This window comes from Coenobita brevimanus, chromosome 91 (genome assembly GCF_032717465.1).
Source record: "Coenobita brevimanus isolate Jiangsu-jjx chromosome 91, ASM3271746v2, whole genome shotgun sequence".
In the NCBI taxonomy this organism is placed as follows: Eukaryota; Metazoa; Arthropoda; class Malacostraca; order Decapoda; family Coenobitidae; genus Coenobita; species Coenobita brevimanus.
Window position 1 is genome coordinate 32,045,431 of NC_137044.1, and position 16,647 is coordinate 32,062,077.

Here is a 16,647-nt window from a genome sequence, read left to right on the forward strand (position 1 = left end):
AATGGCGGCCGGATATTCTCTGGGGAGTTTGGGTAATAGGGGCAGTGCGGGCGCGCTGTTGGGGCCTTTCAACAGCATACTTTGCAAAGATTTCTCTTGTGAGCTCCCTCACAAACCCTTCAAATGTTTCCTGAACTCCTGTGGTCATGGCGTGAAGGTGGTGGCAATTCAGAGCAGTGATATCTAGTAAGTGAAAGAACAGTTTTTTATACCACTTCATCGTGGTCCTGGCACACTCTACCGTCGATATCATGGAGTCTGACTGGTCCACGAGGCGCATGTTTATACTGTAATCCATAACACACTCAGGTTTCCAAACACGACGCCTGCTCTCACTATGGTAATCTACAGAATCAGTACGGTGCATCAAGGGGCGGTGAACCGTGGACAAGAGGCTTACTTCTCTGTTGTGGTTCCACATTGTTGCAAGGATGTTGTTGGCTTTGAAGAAGACAACCTCACTCCTTGCAAGTTTCCGCCCTACCTTGACCATGTGACACTGGTTCACCTTTACGGTTCCACAGACTCCCGTTTCATGTGTGTGAAGATAACGAGCGAGAAGAAGGCTAGTGTACCAGTTGTTGAGGTAGAGAACGTGACCGCGATGAAGGTAGTCTTGTATCATCGTCTTTACCACTGCTCCCGACAGTCCAATACTTCGATCTTCTATTATGTCTGTCTGTGCACCGGTGTACAAGACTATGTCTTGCACGTATCCAGTCCTACAGTCACACATAACAAAGATCTTGAACCCAAAACGGTGCCTTTTGCTGGGTATATACTGTCTGAATGAAATATTGCCTCTCCACAACACGAGACTCTCGTCTATGACGAGATCTCTATAGGGATAGAATGAGGATCGAAAGGTTTGCCTGAGGTGATCAAAGACCAACCGAATTCGCCTCATTTTGTCAGTGTTGTTTGCATTTGCAGGGTCATGAGCATCATAAAAATGGAGGCGACTTAGAATTTGTTGAAACCGATTACGGCTCATCACTTGACCAAATATGGGGGTAAACATAACAGAGTCCCTAGTCCAGTAAGCAGGAATTCTATTCTTTCTTATAATACCCATCAAAAGGACAAGGGCAAAAAATAAAAACATTTCTGGAAGGGAGACAGGGTAATCATAGGTCATAGAATGCCTACTCCTTGTTCCCAATCTTTCACTTTCTAGGCGCTGGGCGCTTGCAAACAGGTTTGTTTGATAAACGATCTGATCCATGAATGCCTCACTGAAAAACAGGTGGAAAAAATCCAACCTGGTGGAATTACTGTGAATACCTGGTGCAATGCAGCCAGATCGCCCTTGCTCAGTGAAGGGGTGAATGAGGGGAGAAAAATCACTCCCATCCTCCCAATCCCACGACACAAATCCCTCGTCCTCATCACCGCCTTCGTCTGGGTGGGGAGGAGATCCTGGTTGGGGAGGTGGGGGAGAAGGAGTACGGAGGGCTTCCCCACTGTCACTCCTCTTCCCTCTGCCTTTACCCTTTCCCTTTCCCTTACCCTTACGGCCTTGAGGAACATTAGGGGGCTGTGGGGATCAAATAGTTGAATATTGGGGAGCAGAAGACGTGCTGGGGAGTGGTTCCTCCCCACCTTCCCCCTCCATTACCACACCACGTGCTCTCTCACGCAACCTAGCTCGACCACGTGTTAGGGGATATTGGGGAGCATAAGACGTGCTTTGGAGTGGTTCCTCCCCACCTTCCCCCTCCCTCACAACCCCACGTGATAAGGAACGCACCCGCACTGGCCCACATGATCCACTCTGCCGCCTCACACTACATAGGGAGAGCAATGACTCACTCACGTCACTCTCACTTTCCCTAATCCCAGGACTTTCCATTTCACTCCCCACTCCCTCCACTTGACTTCCTAGCTCCCCAAACAGAATGTTAGGCCCATACCTGCTCATACGACATGGTGTGCGCTCTTGGTCACGATGTGTTATGACCTCCCGTCCATACCACGTGGCAGCACGTCCCACGGCTCCGTCCTCGTCCTCGTCCTCGACCTCGAATTCTCGTTCCAAAGCACGCTGGGGATAGGAATAGGATATACCACGTGCCTTCTTTGCCTCCTGCCCCTCTCTAGCAGCACAGTAAGTCACGTACTGCCGCTTCCTGGGTGACGGAACTTCCTCGTCACTGCTGGTGGTTTCTTCCTCCTCTGGCTGCACATAATCTTTGTCCATCTCCTCGTCATCCAGTGGGGAATCACTGTCGTCGGTAAAGGTGTCCAGGGCGACTTGAATCTCACTGTCTGAGAGACCTCTCTTACCCATGTCTGAGCAGGACCGTGGCTACCAGGTGAGTGGACGAGTGGCGGGCTAGCGCGGGTCGTGCGGGGTCGCCGAGTGTCCCCGCCTGGTGGCAGGTAGGGGAAGGTCAGGCGAGGGTATGTACCGCAAATCAAGCGCGAAATTTGAAAATTGTCGAAATTATGCACATTGCAGTTGCACGACGTACTGGTACGTCACCGGGACTGGCAAATACAAATCGTTGCAACATACCCATACGTCGTCGGGACGGGGCGGGTTAAAGAAATAACCAACAAATTTAATAAAATAGCTCAGATACTAACATACCAAGATAAATTCATCACAGGACAGAACTCAGCAATGAAAACAATTGTGAAAAATCTGAAAAAGGCAGAAAACATAGCTCTCAAGAGTGAAGATAAAATAAATGAAATGGAAGGAAACATTACATTTTTCCAACACTTCTCCATCATCACAGAACATATTGACACGATTCTACTACAATTAGACAACACTAGAGATCGTTTCAGGGCACTTATGCAAGGAATTTCGAATGCTGGTGATGGTAAGATCACAATTGACTTACTCCCAGTTCATGAGCTACGTCAGATAATTAGTCAAGGCATACATAAACATAAATTGAAGCCGTTGTTCTGCAGTAGGGAATTCATGCAATATTATCCATATTTAGAAGCAACACTAACTCCAACATCAGTAGTAGTTCATGTACCATTCATAACTGAAGACCTGTTCACAGTATATCAAATACATCCCTTCCCCTATAAAAATAACAACACTTTGGTCAACATCAACATCAACACAGACATCGAAATCATCATGGTCTCCAAGAGACGGGACACTGTCACTTTCGCAAGTGAATCAACGATTGAACGAAAGTGCCGCACATCCTTACATGCTGTTCATTTTTGTCCTGCGTACATTTTCACGTTTCAGCCTACTGATACAGTCCCTTGTGAAATGGCTATCATCAGAAATGACAATATTCATAATCATTGCACCTTCATTTTTGCTCCAGATAAACTTGTACACCATCAACGTATCAGACACTCACAGTTTTTTTATTTCACTTATAACACATCAGTTTACATAGTCTGTCCAGATATACCACCATCTCATACTTCAGCCTCAGGATTATACATAGCACCAGACTACTGTGCGGTATTTACACCAGCCATGTCTATTTATCCACCATCAATTACTACGCCATTCTCAATCATACACACAAACATTTCCACCCACTGCTTGATATGGACTTAAACATGAGCACAAGTATTAAGTTGACTTCACCTAAGTTTGAAACTATGCAGCTGATCAATGAAACAATGAAGCCCTGGGAAGATCTGAGTTTGAGTATGTTCAACCCATATTATGTGTATAGCCCAGCACCTACTGTCTTTATAATCTTCTGCATTGTATTTCCAGTACTGCTGTTCGCAATGCACAGAATGCATGCAAGAATTGCAAATTTGGAGTCAGTATTTAGTGGGGGAGAGTTAACATCCAAGTTAACCCCCCTGAACGAAGTGTACATATTTTGTATATAGTATTAATTATATATCAGCTATTTCAGGTCAGGTGCGGGTAAGGGGATGAGTCTTTTATGATGTGGCAGGGGTAAACCAGCTCTGCTGTCGGGCCCTGCTGCGGATGTCACTGATTGCATTGCGCAGTTGACCCTTGTGCGGTGTGGTGCAGTGAGGATCTGTCTGTTCTCCCCTTTGGGGCTAAGATGCAAATGAATGTGTCTGAATGGATGAGTAAATGGGGAGTGTGTCGTCCTGTCTCGGCTACCTCCCTTTCCTTGGGGGAAGCAGCCTAGGTATATATATATATATATATATATATATATATATATATATATATATATATATATATATATATATATATATATATAAAATACAAGGAAGAATGACCCATGATATAGAAGTATGGCATACCAGTACCATTATCTTTAAATGAAATATTAATAACTCTTACCATAATCTTAATTTTAAACTTCTTTTTTCTTGCATGTATGCATTTCACTACAATAACCCAAGTACATACTGTATTACAGTTAAATAGTTTACTTTTAATGCATTTATTGAAATATGTATACAACTTGTGTAAAATGTAATATTACTGGATCATTGCAATTTACTATGAATATTATATGTATACAATATTATAATCAATATTATGTACTAATAGATTAGCATATGTCAATGATAATTGCTGTCGGATGACCTTCAGCGGCGTGGCCGAGCAATGTTATGAGTCCATATTATGATTACAAATCATAATAGATAGATAGATAAATAGATAGATAGACAGCTCCATGCGAGCCTGGGAAAGGGAAATGATCTTGCAAGTTAACTGAGGAAATGCTGACGACAGATTAGGAAGTAGCAATGTCAGGAGATGATGTAGGTAGTGTGTCAGTGAGATAGCAGGGGAACAAAGCCTAGTGACATACACACATACTCACATACAGGTTTCTGGAACTTTCCAACCACAGTGTAACACACGTGACACGACCCCTGTTTCACCAGAATTTAGGAAAGAGAGCTCAGAAGGAGGCTAGCGATTGAACCAACAGGTAGTGGAGAGAGTGAACAAGAAAGAGGGGCTCAACTAGACTTATTATATTGTCTCTGTAAGACATACCCTGCTCAACTTAGATTTCTCTGAAGATAATAAATGAAGATCAACTCCTTGTATTTATCTTTAATTCCTACTACAAGAAATCGAGAGTGAGAACTAAACCACAAAATTTCTCTACAAGTAACTACAAAGTCCTTTGTGACATACAGTTCTGTGCATTAGCCTGTTCCAGTACACAACACCTCTGCTGCTATATGACACACACACAACACACCTAGGCACATAAAACAATCACCATACAAACATTATCAAACCATCTATAACAATATCCCACCTCCAGATATTCTGATACCAATAATGAAAAAACACCTACATACTCACTTCATAATAATATACCACCTCCATCACAACACCATACTACCAGCTCCCCCCCACCCCAGGTGTCTCTGGATCTTCCTGTAAAAACAAACCCAAGTTACGATAAAGAATCGAACGTAAGTATGGTCGAGAATTTCACCCCTGGCTCGGAATCGTATCCCGGCTTGGACGGTGATTAATTTATTAAGTTTGGTTCGGCTTTTCCAATGGTGAAAATGGCTGACTCAGCGCCAGCAAAAGACAAGGCCACGGCTCTTTATCTTTTCCTTTACACTTCTTCGTGACCAGCACCAAATTCGAGCAATAATCTCTTGTTGCAGCTCAGTATTCAAGATGGGGAGTAAATAGCGGGTATATTTCTGCACTCTCAAAGGCAGTGCTAGGACTCTACATGTAGTCCATAGCACTTTTTCGTAAATAGTGTTGAATTCGATCAATAAACCTTTCTTTTATCTATATTTGTCTATATCCAGACACCTTCATCCTGTAGTAGGTGGCCACAAACAAATCGCCTTCACGTTTCCTCGTCCTCTGCCATTTCTCTGCCCTTCTTGCCAACTTTTTTTTTTTTTTCCTATCGACCATTGGGGCCGAAGCCCTTGGTCATTAAGGCAAATATATATGTATGTATATACATAGGCATATACATACATAGATATACAGACAAACTGTATATATACATACATGCATTCATACACACATTCATGCATATATACATACACACATGCACATGGTGTATATATATATAGATATAGATAGATAGATAGATAGATATAGATAGATAGATATAGATAGATAGATAGATATAGATAGATTAGATAGATAGATATAGATATAGACATTGATAGAGAGAGAGAGAGAGAGAGAAAAAAAAAAAATTCTTTTTGTATTTTTTTTTTGTATTTTCATTTGTATTTGTATTTTTTTTCATTTTTTATGTTTTTTTAAACCTTATATCATCGAATAGGAAAAAAATTGCCTAAGAAACCTAAAGTCCCTAAAACTAATTACCTAACAGACAAATCGCTAACCTATACCAAGTCCTAAAAAGACAAATAGCTAAACCTACACTAATGGCAAAAATACCTCGACCAAGAGAACACCATCGACTGCAGATATGTAATGCCTTTCTACATTACATACCTGCACTCATCACCTGGTGACTGTCAGTCGAGGCAGAACCTAATATAGGGGACATCAATATATGAAAGGGAACCAGACGAGTCACAAACATTTCCATATATGTAAGCTGTCGGCCCTAATTAGAATAGCTTAAACATGATGGTATAATATATTTATATAATATGTACTAAAAGTGAAGAACTTCGCCCAACAGACCACCATCGACTGCAAGTGCCCAATACCTTTCTATATTGTACACTTGCACTCATCAGCTGGTGACTGTCAGTCGAGGAACGTGGCTTAATGTAGGGAACATCAATATTAGAAATAGATCAGTGGGAAGGAGGAACTATTTCAAATATGTCAACTGTTAACCCTAATTAATAGTACAATATATACATATTTAGAGCTGCATTCGATGTTGCAAACCGTGACGTCATCCTTGACGAACTTGCCCACCTGGCTGTCTCTGACCATCTGTTCTGCTGGCTGGAAAAGTTCCTGTCCTATCATCACTCTTGGGTTCTGTTTTGTGGGGGTTAGTGATTACCAGCCGTTCAATCTTGGCACACCTCAGTGTGGGGTACTTAGCCCTTTTCTCTTCAATCTTCTCATGAATAGACTCCTCCATCTTTTAGGTCCTATCCCTGACTCTTCTCTGATCCTAACCCACGCTGATGATATCTATATCCACTTCCCTTCTCCCGTCACTCCTCAACGTCCCCTAGTTAAGTTCGGCCAGGCTGCATCTGCTTGTGGGATGATTATCAACACTGCCAAACCAAACTGTTTACACGATCCCTCAGTCATAGGCTTGCTTGTACAATCATAACCCTCTTCGGCTTTCATCTTGAGGTAGTGCAGGATTATATATACCTCACAGTTCCCCCTCTCTTCCCTCTTTAAACCCTCCAGTATGTCTACCCTATCTGCACCCGCCTTCACCGCAGACTTAAACTCCTCTGCATGCTCGCTTGTGACTCGCATGAGGTTAGCATCTCCGTCACTTGATCATTTTATTTGTTATATATTCACTTCCTTTTTTATTATCATGCTATCCCTCTCTCTCTGGTCCCCCCAGCGCAGCTCCGACCACTTTAAGTGGTACAAAATTGGGTGATGCGTCTTATTCTTCACTGCCCCAGGTCTACCAGAGTAGTAAACATGCTCCATGAACTCAGTCTGTGTCCCATCACTGATCGCATTCATATATTTGGAGTCTTCTTTGCCACACAGTGTCTGACCACATTTCCATCTACCACATTTCCATCTTTTGCTTCATCCTTTTCCTCTCGACTGGTTGACATTTTCTCAGATTCCACTAACCTAGATCAGATCCAGCATACTCACATGCCAGGCCTGTCATCATGGCTAAAAGGAATTCGTTTGGCACTCAGCTGTCCTCTCCAGCTTTCTGACCATGATCCTGGCAGTATCTCTGCTGATCTAGTCACATCCATCCCTACCGACCCTTTGCCCCCTTCCTGGACACATACGACTCCTACTGCTCATTACACACCTTCTGCCACTGCTTCTGACCGTTTACCAATCCCCTTGCAGCTCTCCATCACTGAAACTCTTAACTCGGTAGCCCGCACCTACCCTTTCCATCCTCTTCACGTCTACACTGATGGGTCTGTCCTCGCTAACTGCCGGGCAGGAGCTGCTTGCATTGCCTTTACTAACTCTGCTTCCCCTGTCTTCTCCACCTCCCACCACCTTCCCAAATGGGCCAGCATTACCCAGTGTGAACTATCTGCTATATGCCCTACCCTTGACATCCTTCTCTCTCATCACCTACCAGGTCTCATCATCAGCGATTCCCAAGCTGCCCTTGCCTTACTTCGCAGCCCCCCCTCCCCAATGCCCCTCCCCTCACTTCACCTCCCTCTACTCCTGCCTCAATCAGGCTCATGTTCTTGGTCTCAGGGTTTCTTTTATTTGGATCCCAGCCCATGTTGGCATACCACAGGGATCAGTTTTGGCCCCAACCCTCTTTCTCATTCATATAAAAGACTTCCTATCTGTCCCTCACAACCCCGAACACTCTTATGCTGATGACTTGAAACTTCATAGTTCTTCCACATTTAGTACCCCCTTTACACCATCTGATATTATAAATTCCCAAATAAACACGGCAATTTCTCCAAACCAGGACCTTTCTCAAATTAATCATTGGGGACAAACCAATCTGGTCTCATTTAATGCTCAGAAAACTAAATACATTAATTTCTCCAACAGAAAGAATCCCTTAGACTCCTATATAATTTTAAATGATGTCAATATTCCCATATCCACTACAGTTGATATCCTAGGTGTCACACTAAACACAAACCTAAGCTGGACAGCTTATGTTAAGTCCCTTGCTAAAAATGCTTCTAAAAAATTGAGACCTGTACAGAGTTCGTGAATTCCTCACTGACGAGGAGTTGGCCACAATTTACAAAAGTCACGTGCGTTCTCAGATCGAATACTGTTCCCCACTGTGGAGTGGATGTGGAGCGGTTGCATTGAGGCAGTTGGACAAAATTCAAAATAAAGCCATTAGATAAATTAATAATCCAACCATTACGCAGGTCTTTCCTTCATTATCGGTATGTAGAGATGTTGCATCTTTAGCATTATTTTACCGATATTTTTACCATAAGTGCTCTGACGAACTTGCTTCGATTGTGCCTCCCTTTCACATTTTCTCCCGAAATACTCGGACAGCTGGAAGCGCCCATGAACTCACACTCTCACCCTCACAGTGCAGAACCTCTGCTTATCAAAATTCATTTATCCACAGAACTACCACTCTCTGGAATTCATTTCCTGGGAGTTGCTTCCCATAAACATTTAATCCACTTTTATGTAAATCCAGTTGTTATGAATATTTTATGAATGAAGGATGCGTTTAGGCACATGGACTTATTTTTATATTTCTTTTGTTTTTCCTTCCTCCATTCATTGTCTCTTAAAAAAAAAAAATGTTGATCACATCCGCCACCACCAGGCAGATCACCTGGCCTGAGCTGCCTGTAACCTACCCTTAGTTCCCATCCATCTCCCTGTGTCCATGACAATTGTCCGGAGAATCCTTCTCGAGGAGTCCAGGGAGGACCTAGTCCTGCGTTCCAATGCTGAACGTCCCACTAGTGTCACCATCCAGCACTATGGCACCCATCGTGGCGTGAGACACACCTATGGCAGGCACCCAACCCTAACCCGGCACTGTGATGTGGCCATCGCTCGCATTTGCCTGGAGTATCGTTCCCCAGGGAAAATCACCGGACAACCGACAACCATCATGCCATGTAAACTCTGACACAATGCCATGGATGAGGCATTATCCCAGCATATCATCAACTGCCCAGTTATTGCCCCCTTCAGATCCCCTGGACTCTCGTTATCTGCTTTGTGTACCCACTTCATCACACATCTTAATGTACGCAAAGACATTCTCACCCTTCACCCCGACTTCCTTTCATTGTAATGCCCTGGCATTTCCTTTTTTTTTTTTTTTTTTTTTTTTAATGGAGGAAGTGATATGAACTAATGAAGAGTTCAATTTAGATATATGAATGTGGATTATTGAATGCACATGTACAGTAGAAAAATATAGTTAAATTGATCTCTGTTAGTTAAGGGATTTAATGTTTTCATCAACACTGTTTTTGGCACAGTATGTAGTGCTGCCTACTTCTTCCTTAGCCTTTATCATTTCTTTTTTTTGTGCCTGCCCTCCTCTCTTCCTATTTCTCCCATCTCTCCTGTCACTTCTATTTGCTTTACTTTCCTTTACAGGTGGCTTTACATTGAGTGACAAGCCAAATGGTTTCCTGTAAGCCAAGAAACCATTTACAATGCTGGGTGGTAACCATATAACCAAATCCTACGTGTCAACAAGTGGGTTGGTGGAGGGTTAGTGCCCCTCCCTGTAAAACAAATAACTCAAAGTCAATGGCCACCCTGTACGGGATTATGGCGTCTGGCAATAGATAGATAGATAGGTTTTCCACCAGGTAAATAAAAATGCCAGGCATTAAGTATATATCATGTCTGCAGTTAGCTAGCTCAGAGTTTGAAAGTCATGGGTACAGTCACTCATAAAAGTTCGTGGGAGCCCGTGTGTGTGTGGGCCTGTGCAGTCCCGAGACTCCCCACCCCATTCTGGAAGGCGAGTCTTTATAACGACGCGACAGCGCATACACCCATACACACGGCAGAACTGTGACGTTGATGTAATAAAGTAAGAAAGGATTATGTTTCCCAGTCACGTGTTATCGGTACTTTGGTAGTCACAACCAATTACCGTACATATTCATTGTTGTATAAGATATGAAAATTAGAGCCTCTTCAGTGTCTACGTTTTCATTAAGGAAGTGAAGAGTGACGACGGTAGTGCAGGTCGAGATGTATTCGAATCATTTCGAAAATTTCTTCGTATCCACATGAATAATGTTGTAAACCATTGGGAGCTAAACGCACAGAGTATCAACCATTAATATTGTTTAGCATATCTTCGTCATATATTCCTCCATGTATCCAATGAAAAACAAATCTGAAGAATAGCTAATAAAACACTGTGAGTAGACCAAGACTCGAAACAATGAGCAGTGAAGCAGTCTGGCCAAAGCCATAATGGAACAGCCCCGAGTCTAAGGCAACACTACTGAGGGAAAAACATGAAGCAGGTAAGAAACTATTCACGTAATGAGTACAGGAAACTAACGAAGTAGGTCAATACTTTCCTGTATGGCAAACATAATCCTTTCTTACTTTATTACATCAACGTCACAGTTCTGCCGTGTGTATGGGTGTGTGTGTAGTCACGTCTTTATAAGGACTCACTGTCCAGAAAGGGGTGGGGACTGCAGACGCTCTCACACACACGGACCCCCATGAACTTTTATGAGTGACTGTACACATTTTATATACAGGAAATGATTCAACCAGGAGTGTCAAAGTGTAAAAAGTAATACTGAGATTGCATGGAAAAAAATAGGTTCTCCGGATTGTTTGCATTTCCATCATATTTAATAAAGTTTACAAGTATTGATAATTATTAATCTGGAGTCCCTACAACCAGTGAATGAAATGGATTAAAAAAAAAATCTATCTACGATTCCTCCATTCTACTGACAGTATATGACCAACGCCACTTCGAAATTAGCTTCTTGGTTCGAAGACTGATGCTCGAGATCGTTGCTTTCGACTGTTTAGAGTTCACATATTTTCTTATGCATGAAAGAAAGAGCAAAGACCAAAAGCTCGCAAGATTATTCCCTCCAAGAAAAAATAAACAGCCATACTCAAGATCTATCCTGAGACGAGCAGGTTTAAATTGTAATGATGCTTTCGAGTGTTTCATATGACTCACAATACCTCTCATATTTTCATTTTGTTCCCTCCTTCCATTCATAACATTTCTTTCGTAAAAAGATCAAAATGGAGTTGTGATTTATACTTACTCAGAGCTGTTCCTGGTAGTATGAGACGTGTTGGAGTTTAGGTCAGTGAGCATCTTATGTTGTGAAGCATTACTGGATTACTGAACAGCCAATGTTCATCCTTCTCCTACCTTGACTTCGCCTACCCTCTAGCTAGGGGGAAAAGAAACTATTGCTCGTATCTGTACATTTTTATTGTTTATTTTACTAATTCCAGTGTGCTTTATTCCCTTAATCCCTTTTTAAATTATGCCTTTTTCATCAAAGGACATATGCCAGATTAGGTAAGAGTGTTTCCTTGAACTTAGGAAAGTCCTTGGTAGTGAAGGGGGTAATGTATGCTGTATTACATCCCTCTATTTTGAGTTGTCTGTCCTAAGCTTATTAACCCGCCCCATCCCGTCGACATATGGGTACGTTGCAACGATTTGCATTTGCCAGTCCCAGCGACGTACCAGTACGTCGTGCAATTGCAAGGTCCCTAATTTGCACAATTTTCAATTTTCGGGCGTGATTTTTCGTATGTATACACGAGACACCTTCCTCTATTCCTCTACAAGATGCCAAGCAGGGACAATGCCTTACACCGCATGACCTCCCCCCTCCCCCCCTCACGCCATTGTCTTGGCAAAGGACCTGTTACCAGTGATCTGGCTAGTAAAGATATTCAGGGCCAGAGTGATTCCCCAGTCGATGACAATGTGGAGGACAATGTTTACATAGCATTCGAAGAAGAAACAGCCAGAAATAATGATCAGGTAATGTGGCAAAAAAAGGTCAGGTATGGTGATTAGTTAGTGAGTGAAACAATGCTTATAATGCCTTTATTACTGCTTGAAAACCAATATACTCTTATACTACATATACATTCGTACCAAGTAAATAAATAAATACCGTTTATGAGTAGATAAAATAGTTACCCTCCCATAGAACTCGTTTTCTTTGGTGCCAGCATGTTAGAAAACCCAGTCAGGTAAGGAGGAACTCCTACCTGGATTGGGTATTTTAAACCTCAGGTGAGCGATTTCTCTATGAATTTTCGATGTTTCTCACCAAAAGCGAAGGTTTTAGCCAAAAAAAACATTTTCGAAAATACCTCGGGACTGGGGGATGTCGGAGGTGCGGAAAACCTCGGGACGTGACGGGTTAAATCATTTGAGATGGCAAGACTATAACAGAAAGACATCATAGCACTACAGAAACCTGAAGGGCAGCCGCGTCAACAAAGAACAAGGCTGAGGATAGGAATACTAATTAAACCTAGTCCTACCTGCAGTTCACATTCTGAATTCTCAATCGCACAAGCGTCTCATAGGCCACTTACTATTTTGTTTGTTTAGAGAGGAATAAACTCGTTTGGTATGTATCTGAATGTGAAGACATGAACGCTGGACTGTTGTGACTGAATCCAGAAAGGAAGCTCGAGATGAAGGCAAGATAGAAGGATAGAAAAAAAAGAAAACAGTTTTGAATTTAAAGATTTAATGCCAGACTCGATCGAAGCCTTTGAGATGTCAAGTGCCATGGCAAAGTTCTGCCACATTCCCAAAAGATAGATGACCGGGAGTCTGAAAGAATGGTGAGGATATTGCCAGGGGACCATCCTTGGCGGAACTCATACTGACGACCGAAAAGAAAGTTCTGATAGGAAAGGAGCCTTTATATATATATATATATATATATATATATATATATATATATATATATATATATATATATATATATATATATATACATATATATATATATATATATATATATATATATATATATATATATATATATATATATATATATATATATATATATATATATATATATATATATATATATATTGTCACTGGCGTAGTTACCCCAGTAGCGATTGGGTGAAATAGAAGATAAGATGATAATGAAAGGAGAGAGAAACGAGCCGTCAAGAACATTAAATCTTTTCTCTTATCAGTTTTGCGGGCTGTAGGGGTAACCCTAGTCCCCACTTCTGTTTACTTAACGGTCAACTTTTGCCTTCTCAATTTATAACACACCAGATGTTTTTCTCACAAATTACACAGAAAATCCCTCTTGTCCTTGAACTGTGGGTGTGACATAATGTGGGAGGAGCAAAGTAGGGATGTTTGCCAATTAGAAGCCTAAATGGCACTTTCGTCACGTTCTTGATGGCACGCAATTGGTTCTGTGTGAAGTGTATGAGGCCCTCATTGGTAGCAGGTGCCTCTACTGTTTCTGTATGGACAGAGATTATTTTTAAGACAGCCTAGTGGTTAATTAGCTGAGAAAGGCAGAGTAAGTCTCCTTTATAAGGTCGAGGAAAATGTGAAGAGACACATTTTTGTCTCATTTTGTACACACATCCCTGTACACATTTTGTGTCTAGTTGTACACACACATTTTTGTCTCATCTTTTGTACACACATTTTTGTACACATTTGTACACATTTACTGTCACATTACACTTTTGTCACATTGTGTTGCACTTTTCCCCAACACTACTCAATACGTGACTGATTACAAAACACACTGTTTGTGCACCATTTCCCATTTTTTATTCACTCCTCCATTTACACTAGTGTGTGAATTATATCTGGATGTAACCTTCGAAGTCTCCACGTTTCCTCGAGCTTTGTGAGTACTTAGCTTCCACTGAGTGTATTCTGGTTAGGTAAGAAATAACTTGTTTTATATTGGTGTCCTGAGGCCTATATGAATCCTTCTTTTGTAAAACGAACCCTGGCTTCTTCTTTGGTTGTATATGTTAAAGTGTACAGCAAAGTTAGTTTTCTTGCAAACTTTATCTTATCCCTTTTGGTGCTTAATTAATGGTTAAGAGTGCACCGTAATCTACACCCCCATAACAATTTGGCGACCTCCTGCCAGGATAGCTCTGTGACAATATTGGCAACCTTGGCCACATACACAGTGCTTACTCTTACCTACTTAACTATAATCAGTAATCATGGCCCTAATAAATGATAACGATGTGAAAACATTTTTGGATTCTAAGCCTTCCCCAACCAGAGTGAAAACACTCACAAAACACGAGCTCATATTGCTTGCCCAGGCTTTACAGTTGAGATTTCCTGCCTCAGTCACTAAGGCTAAATTATTTGTTTTAATATTGGACGCCATGTTTGAGCAAAGTGAGTCTCCTATAGCTAGTTCTGAGCCATTTGATACTGCACAAGGTTTTGACCCTGAGCCTTTGTCATCGGAGATACCTGGCCCTAGTGATTTTTCTGCTCATGATACTGATGACAAAGTGCAACTTGAGTTAGCCAGAATTAAGCTGAGGGAACTAGAAGTGCAAGCAAAAATGAGAGAACAAGAATGGAATGCCAAAATGAAGGAAATAGAATCACAGGCTCAAATGAGACAAATGGAAATTGAATTACAGGCTCAAATGAGACAAAAGGAAATGGATCACGAATACAAACTGAAGCACCCTGGTTTACAAGTAGTTCATCTGCCAAGGAATCTTTTGATGTTGCTAGGACCATCAAGCTAGTACCTCCCTTTAATGAGCAAGAAGTCACCAAGTATTTCCATATGTTTGAAAAGGTAGCAGGTCGTCTCTCGTGGCCAAAAGACTCTTGGACAGTATTGCTGCAGAGTGTTTTGAAAGGAAAGGCTCAAGAGGCTTATATTTCTTTATCTGTTGATCAAAGTGCCAACTATGATTGTTTAAAAGATGCCATTCTCAAAGCATATGAACTCTAGTCAGAGGCATAAAGACTTAAATTTAGATCTACCTTTAAACAGAGAGATCAGACTCATGTGGAATATGCTAGAGTACTCACAGACTTATTTGATCAATGGTTACATTCTAAGAAAGTTGATGATTTCTGTAAACTTAAAGAATTAATGATCTTGGAGAACTTCATTGGTAAGATAGGGATGTGGCTGCATACCTAGTGGAGAAAGATTTAGATACCCTAGCTGAAGCTGCTGTTGTAGCAGATAACTACAATATAATTCATAAGCATGAACGTAAGCCTCAGTTATTTGTTAAGGGTAGGAGAGTGAACCAACCATTTTTTGTGAACCCTTCTTCTGGTAAAGGCAAGTGAATGTCAAGTGACACTAGTGGGAACACTGCAACCCCAGAGCATGTTAGTTCTACGAAAGTAAGCGAGGACAGTGTTGCCAGAGGGTCAAGAAAAAGTGTCAGGTTTTGCCAGTATTGCCAGAAAACGGGGCACTTGGAGGATTGGTGCTGGAAAAAACGAGGGAAAAGTCCCTCTGTAAAGCCTATTACGTTGGTAAATTCTTAAGGATCTTTTGACACCTACAGAGAGCAGCCACCCACAGATATTGTTAGCGGTAGTCAGACACAACCCCAGCAGGTGCATATTGTTGATAAGGCCAGAGTGGAGCCGTCAGTGGTGGATAGACAGACTCCTGTAGAGCCAGTGTTAGACACTAGTAAGACTGGGCAGTGCAGCCTCAGGTTCAGGTGAGAGTGGTAATAAGACTCCATCAGAGTGTCCTCCCCCAAGCAGTACTCAAAGTGACTCCTCCCCAGGTCATTTATTTGCTAACTTTATTTCTAAGGGGTTAGTTTCAGTTGATGGAAAAGGTGGTAAGGAAGTCACTATACTTAGAGACACAGGAGCTTCACAGTCACTAATGTTGAAGGGGATTGTTGATGTAGCTGACCCTAATGAACGTCTTGCTGCAGGGTATATCTGAGTTTGTATCTGTTCCCCTAGCTGAGGTGAAGCTCCAGTCAGAGTTAGTTACTGGTTCAGTGCATGTGGGTGTTGTTGACCAGCTTCTTGTACAAGGGGTCACTTTCCTTTTGGGTAATGACCTGGCGGGAGGACAGGTGAGTGCCGTTCCCTGGGT

The 16,647-nt window shown here is 41.9% G+C and overlaps 1 protein-coding gene across 1 annotated transcript in view; it reads right to left on the reverse strand.

Annotated features, from left to right (window-relative positions):
- LOC145411951 (52 kDa repressor of the inhibitor of the protein kinase-like) overlaps positions 1-7,001 on the reverse strand; it is a 37,010-nt gene extending 30,009 nt beyond the window's left edge. Inside the window, exon 1 of the mRNA XM_080281920.1 lies at positions 6,830-7,001. Coding sequence (XP_080138046.1) covers positions 6,830-7,001 — 172 coding nt within the window. The remainder of the gene's footprint in view (positions 1-6,829) is intronic.
- Between the last annotated feature and the right edge of the window lie 9,646 nt (positions 7,002-16,647).